This window comes from Puntigrus tetrazona, chromosome 18, assembly GCF_018831695.1.
Source record: "Puntigrus tetrazona isolate hp1 chromosome 18, ASM1883169v1, whole genome shotgun sequence".
NCBI lineage: Eukaryota > Metazoa > Chordata > Actinopteri > Cypriniformes > Cyprinidae > Puntigrus > Puntigrus tetrazona.
The window spans coordinates 2,568,215-2,590,445 of NC_056716.1; the positions used below are offsets into that span (position 1 = coordinate 2,568,215).

The window sequence follows — 22,231 nt, forward strand, 5'->3', positions numbered from 1 at the left end:
AAGAAAAAATACAATATATTTAAAATTACACATAAAATTCAATGAAAACATAAAATGCAAATATAGAAAATTTAATTCCAAAATATAAATTAAACGTACATTAATGATGTAACACTGCTGCAAAATAAAGTGGATGGAAGACTTGGAATTGAAGTGCCAAAAAAAATTGTAAATATGGAAGATGGAAAATTGTAGGAAATTGTAGGATGGAAAAAATGGCTGCAGGTCTGTGGGCAGAGACCATTTGTTGGTGGCCTATTCCCTTTAATAAAGTAAAAAAATTACAAACTTTGTTTGAAATGTATTTTCTCTAAAATAAGTAAAACCTTTATTATACTACTACTAATAAAGATTGCACACATTTTTTATTTTTAATCCCTAAAAATTTTTTTCATTTGAAAAGACGTTTTGTAATACATTTTTTGTAATACACATATGTAAGAAATAACAGGACTATGATTCAAAAGATATGTTTTAATAACACAATCGAAAGGTTAAAATGTGTCCATTTGTACATGAGCTTAGCCCTTCTCCTTGTGAAATATGTCTTTATTGCACTTCTAAAGACTGAACAAACAGTTATTTAATACAAGTCCATTCTTTGGCACTGCTCGCACAGTAGTGCCTTTCCACACTGAAGCAACGATTTGGCAGTAGTGCTCAAAGTCAAAACAGAGAAACAGATACAATTTGAGTTAGCGCAAAATACCATTCAGGCAAACAGGTATAAAGTTTCAAAACCTCAAACCCAAAGTACTGGTTTTTGCTTTACCTCCTTCGAATTATTCTGTAATTGTGCATCAATGCTTCTTGAAATGATCGCAAGACGGGACCAAACAAGTTGTGACTTTATAAAGTTTTTTTCGTTTAGTTTTTCTCAACAAAGAAAAACTGTTATAATATTTTCATTATTCTGTTAAATATTAGCACCCATAAACAGTTTTTATCAATCTGAGTGTGGAGTGTGAGCAGACACAACGCCAAGTTTATCATGCAAACTCATAATTTCATTTGTTAAATTGTCTCTTTATGTACCTTCGCTACGCAAATTAAATTAAAGCCATAGTTCACACAAAAAATTGTGTTATAATTTTCCCACCCGCGTCTCTCCATAGCTATGTTGCTTTCTTTGAGTGATGTGATATATGATATTACCTGCCTAAAGTCTCTTATCCATACAATATGAATACAAATATTGCTTTATCCCACTATTAAATATCGCTCTGCCATACCATTAAACTAGAATCATTGAAGTGGTCTCTTTATGTTCCTTCACTAAGGCCAATCATTTACCCACCCACCCATGTTACTTTCTTTCAATAACGTGATTGTTTTCATCCTAAATAAATCGGGTGTGTCATATTACAAGTATTTTGAACCCATACGTTCTTTTTTTATTTTTGATGATCTATCCACTTAAATGAATGTACCATAATAATGTAAACTCGTGATGCTACGTTTATTAAAGTACCAAAGAATATTGCAGGCTTTTTCAAGTGTTACACTTACTTTTTCAAGGTAATTTTCTATTGCATTCCCAGGGTCCAGTTAGCTGAGGCTCACCCCGTACTGTTTGAGGTAGGCACAGTGATGTTGTTCACTCCATTGTTCACTGCCGATTCACCATTATCTTGAGTTTTAAAATATACCACATAGAAAATTGGCAGGACAATGCCAATGAGCAACATAGCGACTACAGCGTTCCACCACTGGATGCCCCAGTCCGCTCCGTAGCTGGGCAAACGCTGGCTCCTCCACCCCCATCGTTTGGATAGCCTAGAGCCGCTGGATGACGCCTCTTCTGAGGGGTCTGTGCTTTGGATCAGACGCTCAATGTCACTGTCCACCTCTTTTAGGTAATTGGTGTACTCCTGCACCTGAGGTCTTCCCGAGACGTTTGCTTCGGCGCTGTCTGACGACGCTACATCACTGGAGGGTCTTTGCTGGGGGTTCCTGAGCTCAGAGTTGGCCTCGGTTAGCAAGCCATGCTTCTTTACAGGGATTTTGATGGACTTCAGTGCGTACATGTCCTGCTCTTGAAAAAGGTTGTTGACCCTTTTTATGTCAGCTACCTGGAAGCCATAGAAAAGGTTTATTTGGTAAACGTTCCATGCAAAAATGAAAAATTACAGCAAAAGTACTCATCCTCAGGCCATCCAAGATGTAGATGAGTTTGTTTCTTCAGCATTTAACAAACTCATTTACATCTCGGATGACTTGAAGGTGAATACATTTGCAACAAATTTTCATTTTGGGTGATCTATTCCTTTAAGGGCCTAAATGAGAACGAGCTACGCTACCAAACATGATACCTTGCATCCATACTGAAGGGCCAGTTTGATGAGATTGTCCTCATGTGAGATGTCTCGCTCCAACAAGAGCATTTCTCCCACTCTTTCTCTCTCCTGTGAGGATGAGTCTCTGCTTCGCGGCCGGAGCTCCATGACATTGAGTTCCTCATCCTCTGAGGACACTGGTTCATCCTGTCTGTGTCTGAACATGTACACTTGGCCATCCGCACTGGCGTGTACATCCACTGGAGCCTGAAAGGCTCGGGGGAGAGGATCTCCTCGCCTCATCACTGCAACTAGACTAATATCTAGAAGAGTAAGTGGTAAGGCCAGTTCAGTTTTTAAGGAATTAAACATTTTATGAAGCAAAGATTAATTAAAATTTGACGGCAACTTACAATGTTACAATTTTTAGTTTTTATTTCATTTTTTTTCAAATAAATAATGTTCTTTCTATTCATCAAACAAAATATAATCTGAAGTTTCTATTCAAAGAAATATATAAATAAATAAATATTTAATATGTGTGAATACAGTGTATATATATATATATATATATATATATATATATATATATATATATATATATATATATATATATATATATATATAAATTTTCCACAAAGATAAACAAATAAATATAAAAAATAAGCTCCACAACTGTTTTTAACAAAATATTTTTTGAGTTTAGAATCATTTATAAAAATGGTTCTGAAGTATTATGGCATTGAAGACTGCAGTAATGGCTGCTAAAAGAAAAGGCATAAGCTACACTATACTATAGGTTTAAAGAAAATTATAGAACTAAATTACATTTTAAAATAAAGTAACAGTTGTAACAATAATAATATTTCACTTTTTTTGATTAAATTTTAGTGAGCATATAAGACAAAAATATTTTAAAACTAACACTAAAGGTTGAATGGTAGTGTTCATCAACTCTGAGCACTTCTATGACTTAGGAGTTAATTTATATTTATTAGTTTACTTGTTTGTTTGTTAAATGAGTTCAAACTTTGCTGGAAACATTATCCATACATTCATGAATTATATTTCCATACTACAAACAAACAGATGAAAAAAAAAAAAACTAAACCAGTAATTATGTTAATTTTACGCAAAATGTGTTAAGATGCTAGCTATAAAGTTAGCCTTATAAAGATACATGATTTGTATTTTATTCATGTTTGAAAATGTTATTAATGTGTTATTATTTGCAATGAAAAATGCTATTACACATATAACTTAAATGTACTGACAATTAAATTGTGAGAATGTTCATTGTGTGACTGTCAGAAAATGTTCTTCTGTGCTACATTTATATATACACTGTCATAAATAATATAAATTATTTTCAACTTATAATTTATTTTCTACAGGACCAAAAGTTGGACTCCCACACATTACTTGAATAACTCTTGCAGGGAAACAGCATTCTATCTGCAGTCAGCAGGTAGAGGACAACTTTATATACAGAAAGAAACACACTCCAGAATGTAAACAACACGAAAGATTGCATCACTGTTCATAAATATACATCTACCGGATTGTAACATTGTGGAGACTTAGTAGTACTAGCTCAGAAAAAAAAAATCAGAGCTGGAAAATGATTATTGTCTGTAACGTTAGCTGAAACAACAGCGTATCAGCCCAGAACACCGTTACATCAACTGACACTGACTGAAAAGATTTTTCCCAAAACCTGCACAAAACATAAGGAAAATATCATCCATATATACATTACATTTGTCAAAAAATACGTACAGTACACACTTGTACACTTATAAGGTTACAGTAGCCGACACTCCTAACTTTAAGATAAGCCTATACTATAATCTCCGAAGTTAAAAATCAGCTTTATCATAACTTTACCGATTATTGAGTTGAAACTGATTAATACTCACCTTTCTAAACAAAAACAGCTACATGGCGTTGACAAAAATATCCCCAAGTGTCATTTTAGAAACTTCATAAAGCAACCTAGCATGCTGCTTTTGGCGAGAAGGCCAATGTTGATTGACAGGTCCTCCAGCCAATCAGCTCGTTGAAGAAGGCGACACCTCTACAGCAGATTACGCTGCCTATTACATAAGCGGTTGCTTTCCCGATGTTTTTATTTATTCATTCATTTATTTATTTATTGTAAATTATATATGACGTCTTTGTTTCGAAATCAAAATCTGGTGCCAGGCGTTCAATTAAAATGTTAAAGTACCATAGTGCATTAGCCGTGGCTATAAAGTTTCTCTCTGATAAGTGTGGTTGAGAACACGGGCGCCTCTTACGTGTCACGGCAGGATGTGAAGGTGTGTAGTCTTGAAACACTCTTGCCTATCACTTATAAAACAATTGGTACTACCTATACTCATAACAAATTAATATTGTATATTTAAAACTACTATTAAAAGGTTTCTTTCTTTCTGATTTGGTGATAAGAAACATTTGTTTCACACGTCGAAAAAAAGGTTAACTAATATTGTGTGTATGCGTATGTAAACGTTAATAGCACATTTTTTCAGGATTCTTCGAAGAATATAAAGGTTAGAAGATTTATAAGTGTTTAGTAATCGGAGACATTGAATGCAGGTCTGTTTTAATGTCACGTTTGGTCCATTTAAAGCATCATTGTTGAATCGCATAAATGTAATTTTTATATAGTGTAAAAGATACGACACTAATATGACAGTCACGCACAAATCTTTCAATATTCAACATCTTTCAAAATTCTTCTGACCAAAGCCTGTTTGAACAAACCTGAAAATGCAAAAGTAACAACAGAGGTGTTGCACGTTTCTGTGTTAATATTCAAACAAGTCCGTCGAGGTTGGAAAATGAAGCCGTGGTTAACGTTTTTATAAAGATTTGACCTGATCTCGAACAGGTCGAAGAAATCAATGGTTTCGAAGATCTGAAATATTTCGAAAAGGTCATACAGGTTTGGAAGGAGATGAGGGTGAGCATGATTTTTGTGTTTGGGTTAACTATACTAACAGCTTTAAGGAGTTTTAGCCTACATAAATGCGTAGGTTAATTGTTACATATATACACCACTACCGGTCATAAGATTTTCAGTGTTTTTTTTTTTTTTTGGCATCACTTCTCAATCAGACCTCAAGATGTCGCCATAGATCTGCAGCAGTTTCAAAACAATTTGCTCGTGGGTGGCTTGCAGTAAAGCGTTGTAAACCTCTATTTGCCAAAGGTCCATGTCCCTCATTCACCTCCTTTGTCAGAATATTCTTTGTCAGCATCAGAGGAACTTGTCTGCTTCAGTCCAGGAGTCAATTACAATGGCAGGGCTGTGTCAGAGCAGACAGCTCTACCGAGGTGCTTCAGGTCACCTTAGTCACTCCTGCTAAAGCACAGGTCAACGCTCAGGCTCAGCAGTTCATGATGGAGGACACGAGCCTGCCGTAGTTGATCCACATTTGGACACTGATGTTGGGAGCCCTGGGACATTTGTCAGTCCTCTGTAAGCTTGACTAGCGGGGTTTGTTTGAGCAGATAATGCCTTCTGCTTGCCATTATGGGGTCAGATATAACTGCAAGTTACACACACATATTTGTATGTGTGTGTGTTTTGACACTGTTCTTGTGTGAAAAAAAGTCATTTCACATCCAATTTGGGCCATTGTCATATAGGCTACGGTATGGGATTTGATACATGGTCACACAACCCAAGTGTGAACTGTCAAATCCGAATGCATTTTTTACATTTTCGAATTAATTTTCATTTTAGTGTTAATTAACATCACACATTACGGTGAAGGAGCAAATGCTTGTCATCGTTCAATGCACATTGTGCCTCACCAGACAATGTTATAACGAAGCAACATAAAACACACTGAAATAACTATTGTAACAGATTTTTGGAAGAAACTTGTGCAATGTATTGAAGTGCGATAAATCTTTCGGTCTTGTAAGGTGCAATTCAACTTATTACACATGCAAGTTCACGTAATTGACACTTTTTTTCTGTTGTTTGCTTCCGTATGGATAATGCACATAACATTTTTGTAAATACGCATGTCATTTCTGGTCAAGGAGCGGCAGCAGATAATCAGAAGCAAGCATAAAAAGTTTCAGGAAACGTATTATTGTAACAAAGCATTATAATAAAGTAGTTTTAACTTGAAATAAAAATAATACATGATGCATTGTTTTCTTTTCTTGCATTATGCATTGACATTACAGTACAAAATGGAGCTTTTGGCATATCCTGAACAACTGTAAGCATTAATATCAGATGAGAGGCTCTTGGGAGCATGCATAAACGTCACATAAAATAAAATGAAACATTTAAATATCAGATCTTTTAGTGATTATAAAACTGCTCGCTGCTGAAAGTCAATGACAGGCAAATATGCCATTCATGCACAACAGTACAGTTAACCTTCCCAGTACAATCCTTCCAAGAACTGGGCATATGTGCATTCTCAGTGGCAGATTACACAGACGACATGATCTGATGAGCATACAAGCTGTTATCTGGGTCAGCGCTAGTCTCCAATTTCACGCCCTGAAACATCCATCATATCTGTATTGTTGCTCTCCACGGAGTTTATTGACCTTCGTTTCTTGGCAAACGCTGGCCGTCGCCAAAATTTCTTTACCATTTCTGTAAGTTAGCATGTAATTTTAGCTTGTGCTTTTGAAGTGTTGCGTGCTAATAGAGGGATGACCGCAGTGAAGCCTGAGCTAATTGAAGCTTTGCATGTTTCACTGCTTCCACTCGTATGAACTGTTGACATTTAACTGACCCCACGATTTATATGTAACTCTCATAAGCCACTTAAGCTTTCAAAAGTAAGTCAAAATATTTTCATATACAGTATGTTGCATGCATTTTACAATTTACCATCAGTGCACACTTAAAACCAAAAGCCTTACCAAAAAGGGCAATCAGCTGACCTTCAGTCGACCCCATATGGCACCTCAAATAAACTGGAAGCACAGCACTTAACTACAGCTGACCTATTTTTACATAAATGCGCTGTCAGAATTTCAACACTTCCTTCGGACCCGGACATCATAAGTATATTTTGCTTAAAGTAGATGCTTAGCAACTGCGTTCGTATTTATTTTTAAATTGGTTTACATTGTTACTGATTCAAGGCAACAGACAGCAGCTGGACACTTTTTTTTTTTTATTGTCTTGACAGCACCTTCATTCAATACAAAAAACTCCCTGAAGGGGGAGCAGGAGCAAATGTGACAAAACAAAAATTAGCACGAAGCAGCACATCATATCATTTACATCACATTCAGATGCAGGGTGCAACTCTGAACACGGTGCAACAGAGTGGCATAACATGCTGTGTTTCTGGGCCACTGAGCAGCATGTCAAACTGACAGAGAGAGAACAAAAAGATGGAGAGAGATGCAGAGAGAGAGAGGAAGGTCAGATGCAATGTAACAATGAATAATTTGCGGATAGAATGGCAGAAGAGGAACAGAATTGCGATAATGATATATACAAATGCTTGTCTACTTCTTCTAAATGCGGAACTGTCTACGTAGACACGCGCGCATATTAATTATAACTAATAATAATACCAACAACAAAAGCAATAGCAATAATATTTTATTATATTAATAAATATTTATTTATTATCCAAATTACGAAACGTAAATTGTAATCATACTCAAATGACAATGTTAAAAATATACTGTATTATAATTAAAAGTATCATTGTCAAGTATTATGCATTAATATAATTTTGAATGGAATATGTTGGCATAATGAAGTATGTCATTTGTAAATATTATATATACAAATACACATAATTATCATTACTTACCTGTTTCTTTTTGGTTCTATTACCATCAACTTTGCATTTAAGGAAAATACATCATATAATAAAAAAATAATGCATTATAATATATTATAATTGTAAATATACATTATTAAACTAAATTTATTTAATCCTAGTAAAGCCATTAAGGTTAAGTTATGTGACAGATTATGATATCCTCAGTTTATTTTTAATACAGTATGTATCTGAGTGCTCTTAAAGGTTCATTTGGACTGTATCCACCTCTAGATGGCAGCATAGTCCTTTGTATGTAAAGATATTTTAGCCCAGATGTTAGATATTTTTCTAATATACCAGAGAGCTTAAAGATAAGCACACACATACACACAACAAATTCGTGATTTTGTCTAATACATATCGCAAATATTAATTTCTGCATAAATTTGATCTACAGTCTTATTTCTACCAGACCCAAATCTTCATAAACCTCATTTTAACAGACCCACAGAACCTCAAACACAGACTTCAGCTGATTTATAGAAACACTTAAAAAATCTGATGTATGTAAGCGGTGGAAAGCGTTATTGTTTGTTTATGCTCGCTGCATGTCCGTTTCCATGTTTCTGGCACAGGTGATTTGCCGATCAGCGTGAGGCCAGTCGTTATGTCTGCGGGGGGTCAGCGGAGGCAGTGTGGGGAAACAAAATTAATCCTCGTGGCTCTAGGTTATGGCAACAGGTCAGGAGTTTATTGATTAAATGTCAGCTACCCAGGTGAATGTGATTCGTAACTCTGAGGAGGCCCCTGTGCACGATCCATCACATGATATCCAAAGGAAGATTAAAGGCCGTATGACAGACTAAACACTTTCAGGCGGGATGAAGGTTGTGCCATCGGTCCGTCCGTCTGTTCCAGACTTCAAAACTCGAGCCTTTAAACCTCCTGTTGTGTTCAAAAATAACTTTTGTGTTGGATATCAAATGGACTTTCATTGGTTTCCATGCAATTTACCAAAAATCGGATTCATGTAAAAACAGAATACTTCTATTGTAGCTTTTATTGTAGTAACATTTGTAATTCCCATCAATTTTATACTCTGTTGTGCTGGGGGTCGATATGATACACATGTTGCTATTTTTTAAATTAAGCTGCACAGACACAACATACATACATATATTTTTTTAAGTGCAAATGACTACAAGTAGCCTATAAATAGCATCTAACGTTATTTGTACATAAAGTTGTATTTATTATTAGCTGAAACATTTCACGACCCCATTCACGATCTTAAATCGTAAATATTCACCAAATTGCAAGAAATAAACCCATTAACCAGTATTTCAAGCAGTTTTCTGAAAACTGAGTGTCTGTCAAATTGACTCCAACACAACAAGCAGGGTTAACGTCAGGATCCATAATCCTACAGGCATCCCTCCCATTCCCTTGAGAAAGGTGCGCGTGCCATCATAAGCGAATTTGATTGACAAGTGTACTTCAAGGCCCAAGGTTAATGGTGTTGACATCGAAACCATTCAACGGGTTAAAGGCTAGAATGAGAGTTCTGAAGATCATGCTCTCTTTGTCAAATTAAACTCTCTGCATTTGGTCCCCGTTGAACATGCGGAGCAGAGCTGTCAGCGGCACGGGCGTCCTCAGGGTTCGTTGTGGAAGTTATCCACTGACTCCAGCCGCCCAGAGGACGCCCCACGAGGGATCGCAAAGTCGTATCTGGCCTCACGGCACCCATGGAGCCTCAGTTGGACGTTCTCTTTACCCTAGGGGTAGGTTCACAGGCCATACTGGACTCTGCTGTAGCTCGGAGCGCTGGGTGACACATAACCTTGCCCTGTCACCACCCTCACCAGTGTGTCAGCTGATATTAGACTGATTGACGTTGACCCGCCACTCAGGCTCTGAGGGTTTAGCGGCGCTATATAACCTCGCCCTGACTGTTCACCAGGCTGAGGACATTGGAAGCAGGGCATCCTCAGCTGCGTCCTACTCTCAAGCAAGGGCGAGCGCTTCTGTCGTGTTATAAGAATTACAAATGCCCGCTTTGATTTGTGGATTTTTTGGGCATGCACATTACCATATCACATGAGCGTAGCAATTTTTTGTTTGTTGTCTGCTGATTTTATTATTTTTTTAAAGTTTGCTTTGTTTATGTGATTTTTTTCACTACTGATGAAGTGAAATGTGAGTTGACATTCCATCTGATTCAGAGGATTTGGAGTCGTAGAGTCTGGCATGTTTCTTACCGTCTCGCTCTTCAGGTTTACTTTTTTGTCGGCTGCTCCACTTTTCCGTAACTTCTGTTTTAGCCCCTTTTGACAGCCCCTTACTGTGCAAAAATATAATGTTAGCTTTTATAAGAGGACAATGTAGCAGAAGCCTGCAAGTGCAACCTAAGACATGTATGCCATAGAAGAATCATATTTGGTTCCCCAAATAACCGTTCAGCGAACAGTTCCTTAAAGAACCACTCTCAAGAACATTTTTAAAAAGCTAAAGAACTTTTTGGGCTGCAAATATATATATATATATATATATATATATATATATATATATATATATATATATATATATATATATATATATATATATATATATATTTATATATTTATTTATTTAATTTTTATTTTTATTTGAAAGGATCCATGAATGTTCAAGGTTCTTCATAGAACCATTGATGACAATAAATTATTCTTAATAGATTGATTTGAAATAAATTAATACTCACTTATACTTTATTCATCTGGGATACATCAAACCTGACAGTAAAGATATTTAAATTGTTACAATACATTTATTTTTCAATTTATGTTCATTAAAGAATCCTGAGAGAAATACTCCACAAACATATTAGGCAGTACATTCAACAAGAAAATATTAAGAAATATTTCTTGTGGCCTAAATCAGAGAATAGATTAATACTGGAGTAATGGGTGAATAATTTCAAATTCTGCTTTTCCATTAATATAATTAAAAATAATAAAAATAATATATATATATTTTATATATATTTTTTTTTTTTTGTATTTTTTTTGCTTAATCTGTTTATTAAACTTTTTCAATAACAACAGGTTACAGATACAAGAATATAATAAAAAATATTTTCCCCAACCCACCTATATAAAAAAAAAAGTGAATGCTATCATGACTTCAGAAAACTCAGAAAACTACTTAAAAGAGATTTTATACTGTCTTTTTTGTTGTTTTTGTCCTTGACCTAACATGACCAACAAGTGTTGCATTTAAAAAAAAAATGTATTATTGCATTTTGCACGGAATAAAGCATGTGGGTTTGAAACAAAATGAAAGTGATTAATGCTGAATTATTTAATAAATCTGAGTAATTTGTAAGAAGATCACAAATCAAAACCTCCCATGGTCTCATTCTAAGCTTCAAAATAAAATCTAAACAAGTGGGGCGACTTGGTAACGCAAGACGGAGGTGAATTAAACATGGATGACAGCAGGGAGAGGAAAAATGTCATTTCCAATGATATCTAAGTCTGTCTGCCATTAAAATGTGCAATGACCCGCACTGCATACAAAAATGATATCATGAACATTAACTTCCCTAGTTAATGTCGTGTGCTGTGCCGGGTGCATCGGGCTGCCAGTGCACTAAGAGCATGCTTTTAATATGCTACATGCCCTGACTTCCTCTTTCCGCTTTCCTGTGGGAATTCCTTCAGCTTTTACAGCACACTGCCAAAGTGTGTCTGTAGATTGCAAAGTTCATGCCCTCAAGTAAACGTTCTAATTAAAATAGTGGCTCTCGATAGGTTTAGAGCTCTGATGTGACACCGATCACGCTTGCACAAAAGGTATACTGACAGGCAGTGTGCTAAGAAGTACATTCATGATAAAGAAGAATTGGCACATAATGGGCTTTGTTGTGTCCAAGTGAATGTCATGACATGCTATAGCTGGAGGACCCTGTAGTGTACAAACAGACATAATAAGGCATGTGCACAACAAAAAGACTGTAAAAACTTGCATTTGCTGATATTGTAGTCAAATTCTTTAATAGGAAATGAGCACAGCAGAAACTGACTAGTCTTGCGACATCCACATGTATAGTCAAATATAATTTTACTCCATTGAAGCTCAATTCCACATAGGGAGGTTGTTAAATAGCCCGTGAGATCTTGCATCACTGCTTATGTGGATTTCTATTAAGGATCCCTCCCTTACAGGTTTACAGGTTGGTGAATGAATGGTGGCAGAATTATTATTTTTGAGTGAGCTGTCCCTTTAAGGGTTCGTTTTAAACAAAAGATTCAATAAATGTAATGATTTCATTCAACAATGAAGAATTAAATTGGGCAATAAAAAACGTGGAGCATATTACCCCATTAGAACCAAATCAGCATATTAGAATGATTTCTGAAGAATCAAGTGACACTCAAGGCTTTCCCATTGTATTTATTTAACTATTTCTGATCAAATAAAAGTAACCTTGGTAAACATAAGAGACTTCTTTCAAAGACCCCAAACTTTTAAATGGACTTTTCACATTTGATAGACTCCTTGTTTCACTCTTTAAGTTCATCACTGCCTTACGTGTCAAATATATGTGTTTGGGCATTAGATGCCATCAGTGGTAAGGTTTGAATTTTAGATTGCGTTTATGAATAAGACATACAAACTCCTAAGAGTGGAGTAATGTGCTCAGTTTCAACCCTCCGTGTTTGTTAAGGTGATTAATAATGAAACATAGAGAATTATGCATGACGAGGTGACTTCTCTCCTTCGTTCTGAATGCACTAATTCACACAGAGTTCAGGCCGACCAGTAGTCGCAGTTTAAAGGCTGCTTGTAACATACAATCGCAAGAGAAAAATTGTCGGCGGAGGACACAAAGGCGAAAACTATTGAACTTGTAATGGTTTGTACCCTCTGTGAGAGTTCAAACCGAAGTCACGGGCATCACTGGCTTCCTTCTTCATCTGACAGGCTGTGAGTTTGCTCTGACCTGGGGATTTTAATAATGTATACCGATCACACGGTGAAGGCTCCTGCCTCAGTTTAACCACCACATAACCTCAGCACTTCTAACTGTACATTATAGTTCAGACTGAAGGAAAACATATACCTTAAAATATTCATCTCGCCTCCGCCGGGGTCTTTATTCGGTCACTGCCGTACGACAACGTCAGCCAACTTCTACACTAACAAAACAGCCTTTTGGGTTGCGTTTCGGATTCTGTGTCAAAGCATCTGTGAATTGCTAACCGTTTGACTAGCATAATGCACATAATTATGTTCAAACACACAGCTATAATCCACGTAGAGCCGTAACCTTAGAATACGGGGAAATGTGTCCTGTGTGGTCCAATCTTTTCATCCTAAAAATTTCACTTCTAGGTAATTTTGTGTGTTGTATAAGAGGCCATAAGATAATAGCTTCCCAAAGCATTTGCCTTTATTGAAGGCTCTTTTTTTTATCTCAGTGTAATTCGTTCACACAAAAAATAATCAGCTTAAAAATAAACCCTGCACTTGTGGCATCATTCGTCATGTTTAGCCGGGGTTTTTGTGGCAGAAGGCAGGCAAAATATTTTCCCTAATTTTGGCCACCTCTGCTCTTCCCCAAAATAAACCTCTACCCTCAACATCTGTCATTCCACTTTTAGCACAACCTCAAATGAAAGTGCAGGTAATGGATAGAAGACCTTTCACACTGTTCAGGGAGAGATGAAAGAATGGTCAGGGACGTGGGGGAAGGGACGTAAGAGAGAGACAGAGAAAAGGAAAGTGCCCAAAGCCCTGGATTGTCAGAATCGGTTGAAATGAGGAAAATTCTTGCATGAAGACACTCGGCACGGGTGCCCTTTGAATGAACCACTGGAAAATGGGAGGGAGTGATGAAACGGGAGGATGTTGCTTTGGAATAGATGATTACAATCCTTGTAATCCACAATGAAACATCTTTAATTCTCACATTAAGACTTGATTAAACCCACAAAAACCCGAACGGCTAGGTAAATCGTTGAATATGTGAATAAGATGGATTGGAAAAACAAGAAGCCAAATAATCGTATTGACCGATAATGCATGTGGCGCTTTCGCAGTAACGTTGTATTCATCTTTCCTGCATAAATGCGCTGTGTATCCTACAGCATTGTGATTTTTATCCAATTTGATTTTTTAAAACAGTCTCAGCAGATTCTTAAACTCATGAACACGTACAGTGTACTTACAATATTTAGAAATTCAGTTACTGCTTAAAAAACCCCCTCTATTTTAAAGGAAAAAAACGCAGCATTAATCTTCTGTGAGAAAACTGATCTTTCGTTAGGTTACACTCTTAAAAATAAAGGTTCGAAAGGTTACAAACTGTAATTACAGTCTGTTCCATAACTTAATTACATGATAAGTACGTTTTATTTCATGTAAGTACAACAGATACTGCTAAGTACCAAATTAGGTCATTACTCTGTATTATGACACCTTAATATAAAGTGTTACCAGTTATTTATATTTTCCCAACAATGACGAACCACTTTTGATTCCCTCACATCCCTTTCCTAAACAGTTTGTAAATGTTTTTTTTCCTTTTTTAAATCTAAAACCCTTTTCCACTATCTGCTGTTTTTCTCAGTAAAGACCAGAATAGTCACTAATTTGGGACTGTGAGTTAGAGCTTTCATGGCAGTACATTCTGAGCTAGTATTGTCACGAATCTGGTCCACGAACTTCTGCTCACTCACCACCACATGTCACTCCCTCACCACATTGACTTTTGTACCACTGTTGTATTTCACTTCAATTCCCATAGCACCGATGACACACACACACACATCTGATTGCACTCATCACACGCTCACCTGCATTCAATCACTCTCTCACCAAACTCTGTTCAATGCTGAGTATTGTTTAGCGTATATCACTGTGATAGCTTATAGCTACTTTACGGAGCCTGTTCTAGTTTTTGCCTAATCTGCTCATAGCCTTGCCTAACCTGTTTCTCTGTGTTTAGACTCTTTCCTGTGTATCTTCATCTATGTAGATTCATCTTTCGTCTTGTCATTTGTTATTCGTCTGGATTATTTCCTGTTTGTGGAAAATAATCCAGATCCGATGGATCCGAATCTTTTTCTTCCATAACAAGTATAACATTGGATTTCAAATGAAGTCAAATTGGAGGTTAGTTACAACCAGAAACATCAACCAAGTTGCGCTAGTTGACCCATATGGACCTTCTAAAATGATAAGAGAAAGAGGCAAAATACAGCAGCCTACCTAGGAGCAGTTTTTATAATGAACTCCTGAAGTAAGTGAGTATGACATATGCAGTCGTCTGGTGCCTTATAAGCACACAGAGTGCGTGTGTGTGTGTTTTCGAGTGTCAAGCACATACACACGTTTGTGTGTGCTGCAGATGCAGTCTATTAGAAGCAGAGCTGCTATTAGCAACATCACCTTCTTCAGAAACGACAGGTGTTGGCAGCACCATATTCCTGGCACCTTGCTGCATGTGACATCTCCCTCGCCTCGAGTTAAAAAGCCATCGCACATAGCTAAATGACTGAGGCCTCTTTACCACAGCACATAGCATGGCAGAGGGCTGAGGAAGAGTTGGGGTAGTAAACAGATCAGTAACTTTTTTGATTATGTGATTTTACCGTTTTTAGGCTTGATGCTAAATCTCCATGAAACATGTCATGTGATTATAGACTTATTTTTTATATTAAATTATTATTATTATAAATGCTATACACGAACATTCCATAAAAAACAATATTTGAAAAATAGTTACATTTATTTATGTTTAAGGAGGCCAAGAAGCCTAGCAACTGTGTATTATATAGAACTTAACCAAGTATGTCAGCTATAAACAGCTTTGATTAGAGCTTATCCAATTTGAAAGAAATTCTCATATATGAACTGAATTGACTAGGGAAGATTTCACATTCCAGATTTTCTATACATCTGTGTGTTTGTGCGTAAGTGACTCTTTCTGTATATTGTGTTACTCCAGTAGCTTGCAACAAATAATTCTATTTAGTTAACCAGTGTATTTTAAATATTGACTAATTCAGGCATGAAACTATGAGCTTCAGGAATTCCAAATAGCTGACTTTATACGGCATAAATAGCAAGTTTAATATGATTGCATGCCATTCAGAATGAGTGAAGCTTGTACTTGTTTAGAAGTAATTACTTATTAGTAATTAAAGTATGTTATATATGACATGGATGACCTTCTTCTCTACTATGATCTTGGTAGAAAAGTGTCCATTGGATGCATACTTCAGAACCTCATCAGAAAGAGTAAACCACCCAGTATGCCTACTGTTTTATGAATACTGTGAATACTTGGCTCTTTTTTTCATACTGTTTATGCCTACTATGTAGTGGAGAAGAAGTGCATGTATATTGGGATGTGGCCATTGAATTACTCACTTAAGCGATTTTAAAACACTAATTCATTCAGGATTAAAAAACATGTCCTCACTGCAGACTGTTGTGTGTAGTAGATTTTTAAAAAACTGCGAAAAACTGTATATTTACTCACAAAAGTAGATAAAGTCAAATGGTTTTTTCAATCAACAAAATTTGTATAATTTTGGTTAAAGATTTTTATTTTTATTTTGGTAACATTGGTAATATTTTTATAGTCCCTTATGAACATTCTGTTGACAATAAGTAACTTTGCACCTACATGTCAACTAACTTTCATTAGAGTATTAGTAGACTGTCTGACTATTATCTGCTAACTCTTTATTGTGATGATCTCCAAACAGACATTCTACTGACTATGGGTAGCTTTTCAAGAACATGTCAACTTATTCTAACCCTAACAGTCTACTAATACTTTACTAACAAAAGTTAGCTGACATGTAGGTGCAAAGTTACTTATTGTCAACAAATTGTTTATAAGGGTTCATGAAGTAAAACCTTTTTAAAGAAAATAATCAAACATTAATCAACATTATACCACAAATGCTGTTGTTTGAGCTTATGTTCTATTAAATTAAGAATACTCCTGACAATTTAATAAATACATACTGAAGGTCCATTAACTTTCTGAGATGAGCACGCACCTTTCCACACTACAGTAAGCTAGTTAAAAAACCTGATCTGACCCATAATGCATTGCATTAATTACAGCTAAATCTTGTAAATAGTAATATTCTGTAAAAGTTTGCTGTAGAAGCTTCAGTAATTTTTTACAGTTCTGGTTAAATACAGAAGACTATAATTTATTGCTGTTTATTGGAATTGAATACTTGTGTTATGGATTTTTTTTCCCTAAACACTACTCTGTAATAGAATGTTTTTCATGCTACTGTTTTAGGTCAACTTGGACTTGTAAAATGTAAAGTAAGAAAATGGATTGCTCCGTACTTTTTTTGTTCCTGTGAATGGAGGATGCGCTGAGAAATAAATAAATAAAGCAAATTTCTAAAGCAAAGGAGGCTGGAGAAGAATGTTCACTTTTAAGGTTAATTGGAGCCAAAAGTGTCACATCAATCTAGCAGTTTACTAGAGGAAATTGGCCTGGCCTTTTGTTGAGAAATGGCGGAGATCACCACATGGGGTTTTTCTATAGACACTGGGTTGTTAAATTTGTAATGGGCTTACTGTGCTGCTGACCTGGTCTGGTCTGATATATAACTGTCTGTGGTGTAGACAGGACCCTGCCACCTTCACAACTTGTATTAAATTCATATTTTAGGCCTCCTGGGGTGCGATAACAACTCAAAGTTGCTTGCACATCTTGCCCTTCAGTTTGTTCACATGAAGATTTGAACACGGTAGTTCACATGTTTCCAAGGCAAAATAATACCAGGCGGGTTTTGGATGGTGGCCCATCAAAGAGCTTGTTGGTCTGTATTGCCTCCTATTTTGCATTTATTGCATCAACTTGTTTTTGCAAATGTGCTTGGTTTCCCCAGTGTGTACGTGTGTAGGGTTATATTCTTTGACATTATATATAAAAAAATAATAATAAATCTTGGCTGTAATTCAAGGTCTCTGTAGTGTCTGCAAATAAGGGAGAACGAATCTTTATCCCCTTAGATGACTGCCCGGAATAATGATAATAAAAAGGATTACTCCTGGTCTAAAGAAGGCGTCACGCTGAGCTAAGGTCTAATTGGCGAGTTCCTTTACAAAGTTGATCAAGTCCTGGGGCTGGAAGTTAGTGAACTGGTCAATTAATCTTTCTTCTCCCTTAATGAGGTGAGGGATTTCCTGTGGCTGGAGCCCAGCACAAAGACAGACATAGTGCCCAAAGGATGTGGCGTCGCGGTACCAAGTGAGCCCCCCAATTAAAAACGGACACCCCCAAACCTCCCCTCCTCTCCAGGTGGTAAATTGGTCTGACCCAGACTCAAAGAGACTGATCTTAACTATGACTTCAAATCAACTTTACAGGAGGATGGGGAGAAAGGGGGAAATTTCCTCCATGAAATAGGATTGCCATGGTCTGGAACTTGCACCCACGAGGTCCAATCAATTCTTTCGCTAAATAAAAAAGAAACTTGTTGAATCCCTCCTGCTGAGTGCTAAAGAGTTTCCCAAATATTTTGTTGCGGTTCGACTTAGGATTCGGGGTGGTGGATGAATGTCAGGATGAAACAAGCAGGATGAATAGGGGAATAAATGTGCTTGACATGGTCGATTGGGTCACGTAAAATCTGTGCTTATCAGAGGTCACTCCATCAGGAAGGGATCAAAGGTGAACAAAGCAATGGAAGATTACAAAAACAATGCAATATATGCAACAATCTCATCAAAAGAAATTTTACGCATACACTTTTGGCTGTTTCTGACTGCATGTTAAAAGGGATATTGCACCCAAAAATAAACAGTCTGCAATTATTTACTCACCCTTTGAAACATACTGTTTCACAAGTGTGATTCGAGACTTACAAATATAGTCTACTTTGTGCTGTGTATTTGGCAAAATGTCCATCTTAGTTTACCCAAAAATAAAAATTCTGTTATTAATTACTCACCCTCATGTCGTTCTATACCCATAAAACATTTATCATCATTTATCATGACATTTAGCATCAAATTAAGATATTGCTGATGAATTCTCTGAGCCTCCCATAGACAGCAATGTAATTAACATGATCAACATCTAAAAATGTAGTAAGGACATCGATAAAATAATCCATATGACATCAGGGGTTCAACCAGAACTTTTTTATTTACCTTTGTGTTTACATAGATACAAGAGATTACAAAGATAACAAAAATAACAGCTTTATTAAATGTCACCACGTCAACCTATCGTCATTTTGAAGAGTATCCACTTAACCTGACCAGCGTATGTGGTTCTGTGTCAGCTGTGCCGCGTGGATATGTTTTCTACATTATTTATACTTTGACTGAAAGGAAAACAAGATATTGTATGAAAGACATCGTCAGAATAGTCCATCTGCCATCAGTGGTTCAACTCTTCAAAATGCCGCTATGGTGACGTTACGGTGCCGAATTGTTGAATTAAGTCATTATTTTTGTTTTCTTTCTGATCTAAAATACGTTACAGCTGAACCACTGATGGCAGATGGGGTGTTCAGATGATGTCTTTCATACTTTTCTAGACCATGCATTTTGCTTGGCAGTCAATGGAACAATCACAAGACTTACATGTTTTCATCCGCAATATCTTAACTTGTGTTCCGAAGACGAACAAAGCTATTATGAGTTTGGAACGACATGGGGGTAAGTGATTAATGACAGAATTTTCATTGTGGGGTGAGTATCCCTTTAATCAAGCAGCAAAAGAATAGGGGAGAATTATCGACACTGTCCACCCCAAACAATTATACTTAGATCGTCTCTGTCCTTTATTACAACGCAGAAAAATGATTTCGACCAGAGTATTGCATCTAATCAAACAATACACAAAATAGAACAAAAGGCACTCGTATAAGAATAATATTTACCCTTAACATGTAGCCAGACTCAGTTCAGAGAACACATTAGGACTTCATTCTGATTTCCCGTTCACCTTCCCCTACGCTGAAGCACATAATGAGGGCTAATGTGTGGTCAAGCCTGCTGACCATGGCTGGGAGATCTCTGTCAGCCTGGCGAGGCAATGCAATTGCGCACGGCTCAGACAGAGAAACTCCCGGGTCAAGAATCCAGCCCTCAGCCATGTTTGAGTTCAGCGCCCTCTCATCAAGAGCGGGACCTCCAACAGCAAAACACAGGGCTCTCAGTGATCCCTGCTTCCAGAAGATTCCCCTAAGCAGGCTACTGCAAGAAGCACTTGTTACTTTGCGAGTCATTGGACCACGTTTCAAAATCCCCAAGGCAAACCTGCCTTTGTCTACAACAGTGGAAGTAGACAGAGGTAAACTCTCATACTGTGAAATACAAGCAGAATCAGTGATCCATGTTTCAGGCATCGCAAGCGTAGCCTTTGGAAAAGCTGCTTGACCGAGCTCCCCTCCCTCATTAGACTGATAACATGGGTCAGTCCTCTAAAGAGCTTAACGTCTGCTTTCCGACTCTGTGTTGGTACATATAGAAAATTACACTAAAAGCACTGTCACGCAGATCAAGAAAGATTTTGACTTTATAATAACCTTTTTACATATAAGATCCTTTAATCTGAAGACCCTTGGGAGGGTCGGGCCACTGAGGTGAGCTTGATTAGCTTTTGTAATTAACCAGAAAGGAAAGGCACAGCATGCTGGCGGTTGATATCATAACTGGGTGGTATGATCAGAGTTCATGCTAGCTGCTTTCAACTTTGCTTAGGTTAGTAGGGCGAAAACAAACAAACAAACAAACAAAACTGGTCACTTCAAGAGCCAGCTGTGACGATTGTGTCTCAGACAATTAGTGCCACGGTTCACGGAGGCATAAGGAAATGGGCACAGTGACACCAGGGACTTGTTTTTCCACCAGTAGGTGGTAGTCACATTACATCAGAGCATGAGGTTTGTCATGGCTCAGAGAGATAAAACAGAGTTTGTGGAAAGGCAATCAACCTCCCTGTATTAATAACACTGAAGATCCCATCCATTCTCTTCCTGAAAGTGATCAGAGTTAGACTCAGGACAAATACAGTGCCTTTGGTTTTTAATAGTTAATCAAAACTTAAATTGTAATCAAGCATATCAATAATTCTAAGAATTTAATATAATAACAAACAACAATTTTTCAAGAAATTAGAAACAAAAAATGTGTGTGTGTGTGTTTTATAAATATACAGTGTTGTAATAAATATATATTAGTTATAAAAATAAATTTATGTAAAATATTATATATATTATTATATATATTATATTATGTAAAATATTATATATATTATATACATATATATATATACTGCATGACTGTATACACTATACACACACATTACATAGTGTAATTATCTATATATCTATATAATAATGTAAAATAAATACAAATCAAATAATACATTTACTACGTGTGTGTGTTTATACTAAAACATATTATATTTTTTGTTTTTATATGTATTACATATATTTTTACATTGTGGAGTTACACTGTAAAGAACAAAACCATTACGATATTTATTTTTCAAAATTTGTATGATATACATTGCACTCTCCGAATATCGCGTTGGACTTTTACAAGATTCTTCATTACATGTCCTAAGGTTATACTGCTTGACTCTACAAGAGTTATATATACATCCTGAATATGTTCTGATTTGTCTATAGTATATGCACACATGGATGGGTCAAGTGTAGAGTCAAGTTTTTTTGGCCATGCCTTGCAGAGAGTGGACTGGATGGAGAGTAATTATTTGTGGTGAGTCGAGGGCCCTGGGGGTTGCAGGGTGGGCGGAAGAGGCATGGGGTGCGGTGAGATGGAAAGCACGCCAGTCCCGCTCACGCTTGATGCTCAGTGAATCTGAAAGGTCATGTCATGTTTTCTGGCAATTGACTCGATGGGTTTGGATTCTGCAGCATAAGGCTGGTACGATGTTTTGTGTATGTGTTTGTGTGTGTGTGTGTGTGTGTGCGTGAGTGTGCTTCTGCTCCACACATTTACTGGGAAATGTGCCCCTGGGTTGTTTTTCGCATTGACCTTATTACCCTGCGCTGTGACGAGCTTGCCACAGAACTTGCTATCTCTCTCTCGCACACACCCTCCCTCTCTCTTTTCGTTTGTTTTTTTTCCTCCATCTCTCCACCTCAAGATCTCTTCCAACATTAAAAATAATAATTA

At 36.7% G+C, this 22,231-nt stretch overlaps 1 protein-coding gene across 1 annotated transcript; it reads right to left on the reverse strand.

The window, feature by feature from the left end:
- Positions 1 to 459: 459 nt before the first annotated feature.
- lysmd4 (LysM, putative peptidoglycan-binding, domain containing 4) lies at positions 460 to 4,313 on the reverse strand. Its single transcript, XM_043263969.1, has 3 exons — positions 4,196 to 4,313; positions 2,313 to 2,599; positions 460 to 2,072 (listed from the first exon to the last, which is right to left on the reverse strand). Exons 2-3 carry the CDS (start codon positions 2,577 to 2,579, stop codon positions 1,560 to 1,562), a joined length of 780 nt encoding a protein of 259 aa, XP_043119904.1. The 5' UTR covers positions 2,580 to 2,599; positions 4,196 to 4,313; the 3' UTR covers positions 460 to 1,559.
- Between the last annotated feature and the right edge of the window lie 17,918 nt (positions 4,314 to 22,231).